This window comes from Zychaea mexicana (assembly GCF_025766255.1).
Source record: "Zychaea mexicana strain RSA 1403 chromosome Unknown BDB00scaffold_27, whole genome shotgun sequence".
NCBI lineage: Eukaryota > Fungi > Mucoromycota > Mucoromycetes > Mucorales > Lichtheimiaceae > Zychaea > Zychaea mexicana.
Window position 1 is genome coordinate 89405 of NW_026516690.1, and position 13551 is coordinate 102955.

The 13551-nt window shown below is 43.4% G+C and overlaps 4 protein-coding genes across 4 annotated transcripts; 2 read left to right on the forward strand and 2 right to left on the reverse strand.

Moving 5' to 3' along the window:
* Window positions 1–2666: 2666 nt before the first annotated feature.
* On the reverse strand, window positions 2667–3334 carry BDB00DRAFT_818115 (uncharacterized protein). Its single transcript, XM_053123121.1, has one exon. It carries the CDS (start codon window positions 3312–3314, stop codon window positions 3081–3083), a length of 234 nt encoding a protein of 77 aa, XP_052980720.1. The 5' UTR covers window positions 3315–3334; the 3' UTR covers window positions 2667–3080.
* Window positions 3335–4401: 1067 nt separating this feature from the next.
* Window positions 4402–5249, forward strand: BDB00DRAFT_818119 (dynactin p62 family-domain-containing protein). Its single transcript, XM_053123122.1, has 2 exons — window positions 4402–4953; window positions 5050–5249. Exons 1-2 carry the CDS (start codon window positions 4519–4521, stop codon window positions 5086–5088), a joined length of 474 nt encoding a protein of 157 aa, XP_052980721.1. The 5' UTR covers window positions 4402–4518; the 3' UTR covers window positions 5089–5249.
* Window positions 4905–7424, forward strand: BDB00DRAFT_304335 (dynactin p62 family-domain-containing protein). Its single transcript, XM_053116854.1, has 8 exons — window positions 4905–4953; window positions 5050–5451; window positions 5590–5883; window positions 5981–6035; window positions 6142–6270; window positions 6436–6682; window positions 6777–6992; window positions 7081–7424. Exons 2-8 carry the CDS (start codon window positions 5217–5219, stop codon window positions 7297–7299), a joined length of 1395 nt encoding a protein of 464 aa, XP_052980722.1. The 5' UTR covers window positions 4905–4953; window positions 5050–5216; the 3' UTR covers window positions 7300–7424.
* On the reverse strand, window positions 7302–8065 carry BDB00DRAFT_955548 (Yos1-like protein). Its single transcript, XM_053129648.1, has 3 exons — window positions 7907–8065; window positions 7714–7818; window positions 7302–7589 (listed from the first exon to the last, which is right to left on the reverse strand). The coding sequence occupies exons 1-3, from the start codon at window positions 7995–7997 to the stop codon at window positions 7534–7536; spliced, it is 252 nt and encodes an 83-aa protein (XP_052980723.1). The 5' UTR covers window positions 7998–8065; the 3' UTR covers window positions 7302–7533.
* Window positions 8066–13551: the final 5486 nt, after the last annotated feature.

A 13551-nucleotide genomic window follows, 5' to 3' on the forward strand; every position in this document is an offset into this window, starting at 1 on the left:
TGGCAATAACAGCGAATGAGCAGCGAATGTCATGTTTGTCACTGTCTGATCTCCAAGTCTTATTCTTTACTCTCTCTCTCCCCCCCCCTCCTATCTTTTCATTTCTTGTTGGACAGCCTTTGCCATATATGTAGAAGCGACGCACAGCACGCACACTTTTTGTCTTTTACGATTCTCTGCTGTCTGTCCCACCGTTCGTTCGCTCGCTTTTTGGCACTCCTTTTTGCTGCTGCTGCTGCTGCTGCTGCTGCTGCTGCTGCCCTTTTGCAAAGGAAGGAAATTGGACGATGATGTGTCGATGATGTGTATACGTGCTGCATGTATGTACATTGGAACCAGAAGCATGTCCTGTGTGTGCTTTACTCCCTTTTCGAATTTGACACTTTGCTCTTTCTCTCTCTTAGTACATGTAATAAGCTATTGTTGTACTTTGATTACCATGTGCACCATTCCACCTAGGCCATCTGGGATAAACGATAAACATACTGCTGCCCTTGTATTATTCAAAGCCGCATTTTTCCATGAACTCCACCTTGGATGGTTCCAAGCAAAAGATTGTCAAAGCGGTAGTACACTGCTACATAACTGATATCAATTCCGACGACAACGAATGTATGGCAGCTGTCGTCATCTGCATGCGTTTCTATATTTATAACACACACACACACACTTGATGCATGATAGATAGATAGATACCACCACGCTACAACAAATTCATTTCCTAGCACTAAATACTTTTGATCCAAAGGTCATCCAAAGAAACCCCCCCCCTCGGACACAGCAGCCAATTCTCAGAGCTTAACGATTGACTAGTTATAACATGAAAGCGTCGTGGAGCAAAAGCAAAAAGCAACAAGGAGCATCCTATGCACTGATACGCTTCTTCTTTTTTTTTTTTTGCTTTTTGTATGTACATAACCGTGGATTTCACCGACAGCTTGTTAGCTTGACGACACAACATACACACATAGAAAGGAACGATGCAATTTCTATATAGTATAACAGTACATAATGGAGAGAGAGAGAGAGAGAGAGAGAGAGAGGACGCGAGCGAGCAAAGAATAGAAAGACGATCCCTGCATGCAGGCCAATGACATGAGGAGAAGGATGAAGTGAACAAGAAGTGATGAAGGAGGGGTCGAAAAACGAGGAGTTATGTATACTCAAAGTGTAGAAAGGAACGTTTACCCCGTAAATGTAATACCATATGTGCTATGTGGATGCTGTTGCTGCCCTTGGATGTATGTACGGCTAGTTCATTCTGTTTGGTGTTTTTTTTTCCTTTCTTTTGGTGTTGGACTCATACGACGTTACCACCGTCACTATCATAGCATCATGTCTGATGTGTACTGGTAGCTTCTTTCTCCATCCCGTACATACTCATGCTCTGGGTGCTTGTCAAAAAATAAATAAATAAATGCTAGGCACGTAGGTCATGGGGAAATCAACTTGTGATATGCACGCATGGTGGGTGACTTGTTGCTCTCAAAATGTGTGTTGTACTTGTATATAGCTGTCATACCTAGCCTTCTTAAATAGCGCTATCACCAAACCAAATAAAAATAAATATTCACACATAAAACACGCGTGTAGTACGCACATTACACATGTTTTAGCTTGTCAGTGGATACTCTTTTTGTAATCTCACGATTTGTGACTCGACACACACACACACACACACACACACAGATCAGATTGTGCAGCACACGAGTGTTCCTTGATGTATGTTTTTATGTGCTATAATTTAGCTTTGCTTTTATTAAAAAGGGATCGCTACGGTATGATACAATGAATATGTGAGTGAATCACGAAAATCTCAGCTTCTTCGCTGCTGTAGTGTACATTTAAAAAAAAATGTTGTGAATGCCAGGTGCAATAAGGTTATGGTACATAATGAGGGCGTGCACGTGTATCTCTCTTCCTAGCCAAAGAAGACTATACCGTATAATATCTACTATCTGATCAGAAGATGGCAAAAAGGTGAGTGGCGATCCATTTTTTTTCGTTGTTTGTCACACACACACACACACACACACACACTCACTCGCTTGTATATTTATGCTGACAAGAGAAAGAACAATCTGTGCAACAATAATAACAAACAAGGACTAGTATCATGAGGATGGTACATATGCTTTGGTGTAGCAATCCTCTTGCAGCAATGAAAATGAGCTATGGATCGGTTGTTTTGCTGCTGGGAAAAAAAAATCAAAGCACTTGCTTGAGATAGCATAGCCTCCTGTAGCTAATCCTACTACTTACTGTTACATTCTTGTATGGACAAACGACAATGATAGTGATTTAGTCTTCAGCAAGCATTCCATTCGTGTCTTTGTTCTTGTTGCTCCTTTTTATTGTACAAACGAATGCTACAAGATGAGAGAGCAATGTATACATACTGTATAGATATCGCAAAGTATATACTGTCTAATTTGGACATATTAGCATACATAACTTAAAATGTTCCTATCAGTATTGAACAATTTTTTTTTTTTTTTGCGTTCGCAGGATTAGATCCTCATCTGTAAGTTACACAACACAACATCCAGGAGTGCACTTGAGCCGGAGGTCATCCAGTATTGGTAACTTTTTGATAGAAAAACGGGGGCGCCAAGGGGTCCACCATGATGGCACACCGGGGTGAGTGGGGCGAGGAAGTAGAGTGCTGGGTCCTTCTCACTTTCATTGTATTTATGTCGCACGATTCGATTTTATTTGTATGTTATCGCGGCCGCCATCGTATAGTTTAGGAACAATTCCCGTCTTCCGATGTTTATCTACTGTCGATGACAATATACTATTTTTACTGTTTTAACCTACCCACAGACGACGATGATGGTACGGATAAACAACAACAGTGCTCAGCCCATGGACAAATAAAGAGCTTTATTTGGGTGTACAGTAGATTGCTAACCAACATCCGCTGCTACTATTACTGATATGCTGTGCTTCTCTTTATATTCCGTTGTATTCTGTACATACAAGCCAGCTATATATATAGAACATTCAGAGAAGCCTGTTAGTCTTCCTTGGCAAAAACAAAAGTTTCGGTTTCAAATGTACATAATAAACTTCTTTCTTTATAGCGTCAAGCAAGACGGTAGCTGATCCAATTCGTATATATATACACACACACATACTCTGTTGTTTGTTATGTACTGGTAAAACGCAGCAGTACCAATAATGTCAATAATAAATAACAGACCTTCTTCTTCCCACGTACATCTAACAGCATTGTTGTGGTTCCCGAGAAATGGGAGGTGACAGAACACCAAAGAACAAGAGAGAACAACCAGTAGTGACATTGTTGTCATACATATTGAGCAAAAATAGATTGTACTATATCCTCACGCCCTCAGTTATGATGGTTGGTATACGTTCAAGTGCTATATGAGAATCTACCAGAAAGGCAAGACAAGGCTGACATTGCTATATATCTTGTGCACTACTTTTTCTCCCGAGGACGGGAGGCGAAGAGTTGGGTAGTCATACTAACGATTTACGCGGGAATCGTGTGACCAAACTACGTACATGACCACAGCCGTATTTGCTTTTGACAAGGAAGCAAAGGAGGGTCAGAATCAGGTAGCAGAACATATGCGTATTGTTTCTTATTGTATGTACGTGCAAAAGACTCATGATATATCTTGAATGTGCAGTCCAGCCTTTTTCTACGAATTACTCGCTGTACGTGTATACCACTTTCTCTTTACAATATAGCAGCAAAAGTACCATTAAGGTACAGTGATGACGATTTAAATTATTGAGAGACCCAGCAGTTTGTAGGGCCCTATGGGAACCAAAAAAAAAACCACTACTGAAAAGGATAGCCCTAATCCATCTCTAATGCCTTACTTCTAATAGTGTTACACACTTCAAAAAGAACAAAAGACACAGCGTTCGCTGTTAAAAACCCGTTTATTAGAAACTTGCTACCTCTTTTGCTATGCGGCTTGTGTGGATAAAATAAGCAAGACGAGTGAAAGTACCCAAGGCCTAACAAGGATTACCACAGCCGGAAGCATGTATAGTTACTACACTCAGTCAGCAACTACTACTACTAAATTCGCTACTTGTTTTTTATACTTTCAGAATTAGCGTCACAATACTTCCAAACATTAAAGAAGCTAAAAGCTGATGTAGCATTTTAATCTGGTATTGAGGATAAAAAACATAACATTGACGGACAAGAAGAGCACTATCTTCACAGAATAAAGGACCTATCCAACGCGTTATACAAACTGAGGAAAACACGCCCAATCGTAATAAGAAATACAACAAAGAAATGATCCATGGTTTCGAAAGCTCTCTTCACGTGCTTCTAGCACATCTCTTTGTAAAAGTCACCACACTATGTATTGTAATATAAAGAAGCGGCTCGTCATCTTGGTGGTGCTCATAGTCGTCGGTAACTGAAAACGGGCATTTCAGGGCACAGCAAGTTTTGGCTCGGGGTGGGGCAAGCGTGATTTACTACTACCAACTATCTACTCACTTTCTTGGTATACTTAAAAGAAAATGGCGACAACGGCAACAACTACCTCGACACAACCACCTCCATTTGTACATTACTATTGCGCTTGCCCCGATCTAAGTGCCAACAACAGTGCACCCCATCAGGATCTACGTCGGTCACCGGAAACAACTGCAACGAAAAAGGACACGGAATCTTTGGACGACAAGAGTAGTATTACCACCACTACTACTACACCTACAAGCAGTACGAATAGTCTGTCTCACCAGCAACAACACCTTTTAGGAGATCGCAATAACAACAACACCATTAATATTGTTGCATCCGCTACTGGACGACACTTACTCTCAACGCAAGCTTCTAATTACCTATACCCACTATCACGACTTTATTTCTGTGAAGATTGTCACCAAATCCGTTGTCCATCGTGTGTCCAAGATGAGATTGTCTCGTATTACTGTCCCAACTGTCTATTCGAGGTATGTGTGCTCCGTGTGTGTCTATACGTAAACAAGGGGGCAGGATATCTCACACTTACGCATACCTTTCTTTTCGAACATTTCAAAATCTGATAGGTGCCGACAGCGAGTGTGAAGAGTGAAAAGAACAGGTAAAACACTGGGTCTGTGGGATGATTGGAAAGGGTACTACACATACGCGCGCAAAAGGGTGTTAGGGTGGAACGCACAGGGCGCGCGCGCGCGCGCGCTCCCGCTCACTCGCGTATAGAGTACCTGACACCATGCCTTATCTCGCTCGCTCAATTCCCCCCCCCAAAAAAAAAAAACAAAATAGATGTGCACGCAATTGCTTCCAATGCCCCATATGTCAAAATACCCTGTCAGTAGTTGCAGCACAAGAAGCAACGCCATCCAGCACACCTGCGTCTGCTGGACCCTATTTCCTGTCATGCAACGTCTGCCGTTGGAATTCAAAAGAGATTGACATGACGTTTGAAAAACCTACCAGTCTTGCATGTACGTCGTTGTTCATTATTTTTTTTCATTCTGTTTTTGCGTGCACGTATATTGGGTTCTGTTATTATCAGTCTATCAGGATCGTATCAATAACAAGTGTTGCTCTATATATATACACACACACACACACACATACAGTGCAATTGCAAAAGACCGAGGAAACTTTGCCGGATGCCAAGGAATTCGATAACTTGAAAGATCATTTGGAAAAGCATTTGCGTTTGAACGTACCACCAACATTACCAACGAGTTTCCTGTCATTTTCAAGCTCAGGTGCATTCAGTAAGATGATGGGCAGTCATTTGCATCACGACGCTCAGTCGCAGCAAGGAAAACTCGACGATCTTGGTGCATATGAACCTAGTGTCCATGTCCCAGATGACGATGCTAAGCTTGTGGATCATCTCATGTCTTTGCGGAGTGTGGATCAAGGTGTGTATTGAGTGCATGAATCGAGCAGGAGGGAAAACGTATTTGATATGAACACTTTCTTTTCTCAATGTATATTGCTCTGTGTGTGTGAGAGCAGTTTCGACCTTATCACAACGGTTTAGTCAGCTGCACGATCAACCTTATCAACTCAGGTAAAAAGATGGAGGAATCCATATGGGCTACATGTGTGCGCATAGAGTATCCTTTCGATATCCGTCTAAACTTTTTTTATTTTTTACAACAACACACGGTGAACAGCCAAATACACCCTCAACGTATTCATCTTTGCATAAAGCGATCAAAGCGATGTCGAACGTGCAGGCACATTTTGATCAAACCGGAACAGAAAGCTCAAGCAACACGATTTAAAATCAAGCTAGTGGCCATGTAAGTGTATTAAATTCTGGGTATATTATATATACTATTTGTTTCTTGTCTCCCTTTCTCTTCCCCCCCCCAAACACACTATTAATATATACACACGACGATACGAGTAATACGTTGACAATTAATTATCTTGCTTTTCTCTCTTATGGACATTCTTTACTATAGGAATTATATCCCCACTATTAGCATCGTCAAGTTACCCAGGAAAACATGGCCTCTGCAGCAAGGCATCCCCACACAGTTCGTTTTAAAATTCACAAACCCACTTTATGAAGAAATGAGCATCACGTTAGCAACACCTCAAATGCAAGAAACACCAGGGTCAAAGGAGGGTGCTACTACCGCTACTGCTACTGAGCAACAACAACAGCAGCAGCAACAGCACGGGGACGAAGCGCAGATCCGAGGCAAGGTGAGTGACATCCTCCTCTTTGATTTCCCTGCCCCTCATGACCCTTTGACTTATCGAACCCTTTTCTTTGTACCTATGTAAAACTCGGATTCAGGTGACCTTGCTTTCTCCTCATTTCACTGTGGGTGCATATAATGAAACGATCGAATATGACGACGAGATGTACCCTACAGGGTCCAATATGCGCGGACGATCTGCATTCGGCGGTGGGGGTTTATCATCCTCTTGGGCGGATGGTGTCCATGAAAAGAGAAACAATTACACCAGTATCATTGTAGAAGTGATTCCTGAGAAAACCGGTGAATTCACGGTATATTTCTTATCTCTTCAGCCTATTATAATCCACCTTCATTTTTAAAAAGAAACTAATGGTTGCTACTGTTGTCTTTTAACTCTAGTTCCCCTTGCTGGTAACCTATAATTACAAATCAGACGAAGACCGTATGGACGTTTCGTCAGGCGATATTGATGAAGAGGATATTGAGGACGTGGATGCAGACGATGTTTCATCCAGAAAGGCCAATTCATCCATGCGATTAGATGATGATAGGATCAAGAGTTACTCGTTTTGGTGTCTAATTGGTTTAGGACAAGTCACCAGTGCAGAATCGATATAAATCATCCTTTCTTTAATATATATATGATATTCATTTTTATACACAATATTTATATATGTAATGCTCATCGCTTTGTTTAAAAAAAAAGAAATAGTTGTAGTTTTGTTTTGGGACGAAGAGGATTAAGTGGAGATACAGAGTGATTTGAATGACGGAGAAGATAAATTGGGGTATTGGAAGTTGTATCCGGCGTTGTAATGCAAAACGTCGTTTTATGATGTGTCGGTTCGTTCGTTATCCAAGAAGAAGTTCATATACAATGACAATTACGTTTATAGCTATCAGTGGGACTATGTATCGTTCGCAGTAAGATCAGTTTAAGAAACACCTTTTTGATGCTATTACCCTCCCCCCCCCTTTTCTCGTCCCTTGTTTTCTTCCTTTCCCCCCAAATAACATGTATATATAACGTACTTCTCATCAACGTTCGCACTGCCGAAATCAAGTTGATAATCTTATATTTAACCGATTGTGATTGCTCAACTCCAAACCCAGGTTCGACTTGAGCGCTCCAGCCGACTGAATCAATGTTTTGTTTCAAAATCATAAGTAAAAGACGCGTCGTAATTATATATAAAAAGGCACAAAAAACTGCTGCTATACTTACTTCTAGCTAGAAATCGCTCTTCACTTAATACTGCAATTGCATTGATGAATAAAAGAACAGCGTAGAACAATTGGCCAAGACCCAGCGCCATGATTTTGAATTATGGATCCACGATAACTGTTTTTAAGATGAACCAAAGCTTTGTTTTTTTTTTTTTTTAGGCGCGCAACAAATTATTGCGTCGGTTTTTATTTCAAGTCACGTGCATATTAAATATGAGAGGTGAGGAGAAGAAGCTAAGGAGCGTTTGACTAGTTGGCGATAGAAGGAAGATTTTCTTGAGTGCGGGTTAACAAAAGGGAATGGATTTGCGTTATAATGTTATCGGGAACGAAGGGAGAGTTGTTTAAAACAAAGCGCCAGTGGGCGTTCCAAAGACATTCTAATATACAGCTGATAATTATATCTGAAGGGAGACGGGGAGCATTTTGGGGAAAATACAGGTGAAAGATGGCATTGTGTACAGCAGATTCTGTAACAGATTGTAATAGTAGGTCGGGCCATACGGAGCACCAGATCGACCATTTGCGAGGGCATTGGTACAGGAAATGAGACAAATCATCTTCATCTTGGTTACAAATTGGGCATACAGCGGATGTGAATTCGGAGGGCATAATTGAATGTAGAGTTTTACGGCATGAAATCTTATTGTGAAGCGCTCGGTACCAAACATTTCTTGCCGTTGGCGATATCTTCAATCGCCAGAAGGTATCCCATTGGCTAGGTGTTAAGATCGTGTTTTCCCGGGCTTCGACGTGTATAGACTTGTCGATGATTGCTTGTCTGAGTTCTTTTGCTGTGATCGTGGTCAATTGTTTATCTTGGACCTTGCACCATGCTCCCAGATCGACCGCCTTATGTTCACGGATAGCGGGATCAATAGAGTTGTGAAGAAGATGCCTCGGGATCAAAGTCTGAAACACCGCTGGATGGAATCCCAACTCACCCAAGTCCAAGAAGCGAACCAGTAGACCCAAAAGGCGCGGGTAAATCAAGAATTCCGTGGCGAGCCGTCTCCGTAAACAGCCCTTCGCTAAATCAAAGATGAACAAATCATCCATTAGGAGCCTGTGTTTGGCTATGCGTCGTAAGCATACGTCTAAGGTTTTGGTGAGCGGGCGCTGTGTCGGCGTCATGGCATCTAGGACGTGCAGTTGTAGAACTGTAGCGGTCGGTATGAGTTGGGATTGATAGTCAACCGTAAAATTGTCTAAGGCCTTGCATAGCTGATTTGAGAAGCTGACGGGTTTACTCATTGAAGCGGTCCGAAGTCGGGGAAATAGGAGACACATATGTGGGTCCTGGTTTGGAGTCCATGTTGCCTGAGTATTAATTATCCACGAATGTATGAACGATCGCTGCTTGGTGTCATTACTAAACATAGGTTGGATCCATCTGAGCTGGAGTGCTGATTGTTGTGCTTCCGGGACTAATATTGCAAGGCCCCCTTGTTTGCGAGGTGGTGCCAGTCGGTGAAATGCAATCTTGGGAAACATCTTTTTAGTCAAGAAGTCATGGCAAATGCTGCGAACTTTCTTCTGGAACGCTTGAGGGACCGCGCAAACTCGTAAGACGTGCCAAAGTGATGATAAAATCAGCACATTCAGAATTGTCGCTCGACCGCGAATCGAGAGTGACCGATGCGCATGGATGTTGCAGGCTGATTTGATCTTGCCTAGAAGTTTGTCCAGGAAGCCATCCCGTTGCTGCGGCGATTGATACAAAGGATATCCGAGATATACCAAGGCTTGATGGGCTCGTCGATCGAACCATGATCTAATGCCCATTCCCTCCAAACACGAGCGCAAAGTGGATGACGACTTGCCAGATAGCGATATGGCGTGCGTTTTGTCCATATTGACCTTGGCGTTTGATGCTCTGGAGTAGGTGTCTAAGTGGTGGCGGACTTGTTGCAAATCTGATTCATTATGAATGAAAACAAAGCAGTCATCGGCGTAGGCTAGAACCTTTAGTTTAGTTGGAGACGGTGTGACTGGGGTAAGAGCTTTACTTGCTGCCATCGATATATCATATCCGTGTAATTGTTCATCGTTGAGGATGCGGACCAAGAAAGGCTCTAAGGCCAGATTGAACAAAATAGGCGAGAGAGGGTCTCCTTGTCGAACGCCACGTTGTTGTTTAAATGCTGGAGACAAGGACCCGTTAATGTTGATTCGTAGATTGCTGCCGAAGAAAAGAGTCTTGATAGAAGAGATGATCTTTGCTGGGAATCCCCATTTGCTAAGACAACATTCGAGATATTCTGGATGAACGCGGTCGTACGCTTTTTCCATATCCAAAGATAAACCGACGTCATCGGCATTTACGCTGGCGGCATGGTCCATAGCAAGTCGTACAGCAAGCCCATTGTCTGCGATGTAGCGTCCGTGCACGAAACCCGTCTGATACTTGTTAATTAATGCATTACTAACACGGACTATTCGTGAGTTCATGATACGGGTAAATATTTTAGAGTCCGTGTTGATCAATGCAATTGGACGCCAGTTTCGTAGTTGGGAGAGCTCCCCTTTCTTCGGAATGAGACAAATACATGTGTCTGACCATGATGCTGGAAATAGTGCCTGATGTAAAGCTGAATTGTAAATATCAACAGCCATTCTGCCATATAACGGGTGTTTGAAAATGGTAGACAACATGTTATAGGGCAGGCCGTCTAGTCCCGGACTGCTTCCTTTCGGTGCACGTTTGGTTGCGTCAAGTAACTCGTCGAGAGTCATGTCTTCTGTTAAGATGTCGCAAGAGTCTTGTGAGAGCACGCATGATGGCGGTAAATGGTCCAACAGGTCTGATATTGCTGCTGCATCAGTCGGTTCCGGTGAGTATAATTGTGAATAAAATGAACAGACTGCTTGATGCATATGATCAATCGAAGAGTCTACGATGCCTGTTACTGGATGTTCTAGCTGGAGGATGTTCCTTTGTGCCATTCGTTGTTGTGCTGTGCGTTTTAGATAGCCGGCCGATATTTCGCTACGCTCTCTCCAGCGGACATTAGCTTTGATAGCTAAAATTCTAGCGTGATCTTCTTGAATCTTGTTGAGCTCGGCGGTAATATCAACAAGGCGCTGAGGTCGACTTCCTGTTGTCTTGAAATGGCGCATCATCTTATTACGTTGACGAAGTAGGTGTTTTTCGCGATGGTCTTTTTTCTTGGCTAGATAACGTCCATATTGACGGCATTCCTCTTTCGCAATCTTTTTGACTTCATCCCAGGCCTCTTGTGGCGAGGCTATGTTGGCAATTCTTATATGTGCCGATGAGAGTGCTGAATTCAGTTTTTCTTTAAACTGTACCGAGTTGACAATAAGTGGGTTGGCTCTCCATATGTCTTGGCCCTGCCGGATATTACTGGCCCGCATGCTGGTCACTATCAATGCATGGTCCGTCCAGTTGCTATTCACATGGCGGACATCGGGTGCCGAACACAGCAGGGAGAGTGATGATGACGCAAATATATAATCAATTGACGATGTGCCTCGTCCGTTGTAGAATGTCGTCGTGAGGTTATTGGATCCGTCCGACGGCAGCATCAGGTTGACAAAGTTTTCATTCAAGTGTGCGCACCACTCTTTTGGTGCTGCTTTCATGAATGATGAGTCGCGCTGCGCATATGAATAGTTGAAATCTCCAAGGATAAACAACCTATCACCATGCGGAATCATATTTTGCTGTTGCAGGATTGGAAGGAGTTCGAGACTATAAAAGTCTTTCCGATCCCTGTAGGCGGCAGGCGCGTAAAAATTGATAATGTTGAACGGTGGAAATTCATTATTGATGTGTGTAACCGTCACCAACAATATCCGGCCGCTTTGCGACGCAAAGACATGTTGGATGTTGACAAGGGGAGAAAAGTTGATAATGGCACAGTGTTTACTCCATGAACTGTCGCGAGCACAGAACCGTTGTTGTAAAGTTTTGTTGTGTTCATCGTTATGAGTGCCCGTATCTTGAAGTGCCAGCAGGTGCAGGGCTTGGCGGCGTAGATGACGGATGAAGTGTTTTGTTTTGTTGGGGTTGTGTGGGTCATGTTTGACAAGATGTCGAACGTTTAACGAACCAATAGTGAGTGTCATTTTTTTGTTTTTGTTTTTTTTTTTTTTGGTTTGTTTTTGTGTTTTCTCTGTTTCTGAACTTCTTTGCTTTCCTTTTTTTTTTTTTTTTTAAAAATAAAAGGGAGGGGTTGATCTAATCAGAGGCCATAGTCTCCGCGGACGAGTGACCGGTGATCAAGTCGTTGGCGTGCTGTGGACCGCTGTCGGGGGACGTTGACTCAGTGGCGTCGAATTTGTTGTCGTCGCTTGAGTCTTCACTTTGCTGCTGCTGGGGATTGTGCTTCGAGGCCGAGGCACCCGATGGTGTGCTGATAGGCGGCGTGTTCCGGTGCTCTTCAAGTGTGAAGGCGGAATCCGAATCTCCTGCTGCCGACGGAAGCGGTTGGGTAGCATCCTGGGTCAATGCATCCACTTCGTCCGAGCAGAGTATCATGTCTTCTGTTTCATCCTTATCAGTTTCATCGGAGGATGATTGAGATGATGATTCATCGTCTGTTGGGGGTGTGAATTCTTCGTCTGAGGTATCCGTGTTGTCGCTGAGCGGTTCTTCGGTGACCATGGGTACATGTTTAGGCTGGGAACTTCGACGTTTTGAGTTCCCTTTGGGTTGTTGCTTTGGTGTGGCCTCGTTGACCTTCGAGTGTAGCTGAGCCTGGTTTTCACGCTCTTGTTCACAATTCGGGTTTGGAATGGTAATCGTCGTTTTGTCCAAAGCTGACTTCGAGTGAACATTATGAGAGCGATGATCAGATTGTGTATCACTTAAATGTTGAGCTGGTGGATGCGATTGTTGGGTTTTGGTCTTCTTTGGACCTTTGCTGGTTGTCGTCGACTTTATTGGCGATGCTGAACCAGTCGTCGTCTTTGGTTGTTTGCGCGGGAGTGCGTTGTGGGGATGATCGCATTCTCTCGCATAGTGACCGATCATTCCACAGTTGAAGCATTCTGGTTGAACGCGGCTTGGACATTGTTTCAGAGTGTGGTCTTGGGAGTGACAGTATCGGCAGTAATCACCCATGGATTGCCAAGTAGCGTAAAAAGACCGTTCTCGGCCTTGCACGAGACCGAATTCGACCTTGTGGGTGAGGGGCTTGTACGACTCTGGGGTGGTGTTCTTAGATTTCATGAGCACTGCGTATCCTTTACCCTGGAACCAACCACCCTCTACAGAGCGGTATAATCCAAGTTGCAACACGTGTCCGAATTGGGTAAGTGTTTGGCGCAACAAGACCTCCAGCTCATACATTTTGACGCCTGTAGGCAGTTTTTCGAGTTGTACTTTGGTGAGATCGTGTTCCGGAGGGAGCGATCTTACAGCCGGGAAGTGAACATCACCGACGGTAACGCCCTTTTCCAGTGCCAGGTTGCAGATGTCTTCGTCTGCAAAAGTCATCTCATACAGGACTTGTTTCTTTTCGCGATGGTGGATGAGACCTATGGCCTCATCCCAGTTTTCAAACGTTTCTCGAGCTGCTCGGAAAAACGCGTCCTCTTTGACTGAGCGTGTCGACATATCAAAGAAAACACTGTATTCTTCCGTTCCTCGACGAAGTAAATGGGATGCGATTGGTT

What these genes read in the sequence shown, in the direction of transcription:
- BDB00DRAFT_818115 (XM_053123121.1), bottom strand. Translation starts at nt 3,314, where the DNA reads ATGACAACAATGTCACTACTGGTTGTTCTCTCTTGTTCTTTGGTGTTC.
- BDB00DRAFT_818119 (XM_053123122.1), top strand. Translation starts at nt 4,519, where the DNA reads ATGGCGACAACGGCAACAACTACCTCGACACAACCACCTCCATTTGTA. An exon ending in GTCCCAACTGTCTATTCGAG is followed by an intron (nt 4,954 to 5,049) that starts GTATGTGTGCTC and finishes AAAATCTGATAG; the next exon opens with GTGCCGACAGCGAGTGTGAA.
- BDB00DRAFT_304335 (XM_053116854.1), top strand. Translation starts at nt 5,217, where the DNA reads ATGCCTTATCTCGCTCGCTCAATTCCCCCCCCCAAAAAAAAAAAACAA. An exon ending in GATCAACCTTATCAACTCAG is followed by an intron (nt 6,036 to 6,141) that starts GTAAAAAGATGG and finishes CACGGTGAACAG; the next exon opens with CCAAATACACCCTCAACGTA. An exon ending in AAGCGCAGATCCGAGGCAAG is followed by an intron (nt 6,683 to 6,776) that starts GTGAGTGACATC and finishes ACTCGGATTCAG; the next exon opens with GTGACCTTGCTTTCTCCTCA.
- BDB00DRAFT_955548 (XM_053129648.1), bottom strand. Translation starts at nt 7,997, where the DNA reads ATGGCGCTGGGTCTTGGCCAATTGTTCTACGCTGTTCTTTTATTCATC. An exon ending in AGAGCGATTTCTAGCTAGAA is followed by an intron (nt 7,819 to 7,906) that starts GTAAGTATAGCA and finishes ACATTGATTCAG; the next exon opens with TCGGCTGGAGCGCTCAAGTC. An exon ending in AGTGCGAACGTTGATGAGAA is followed by an intron (nt 7,590 to 7,713) that starts GTACGTTATATA and finishes AACGATACATAG; the next exon opens with TCCCACTGATAGCTATAAAC.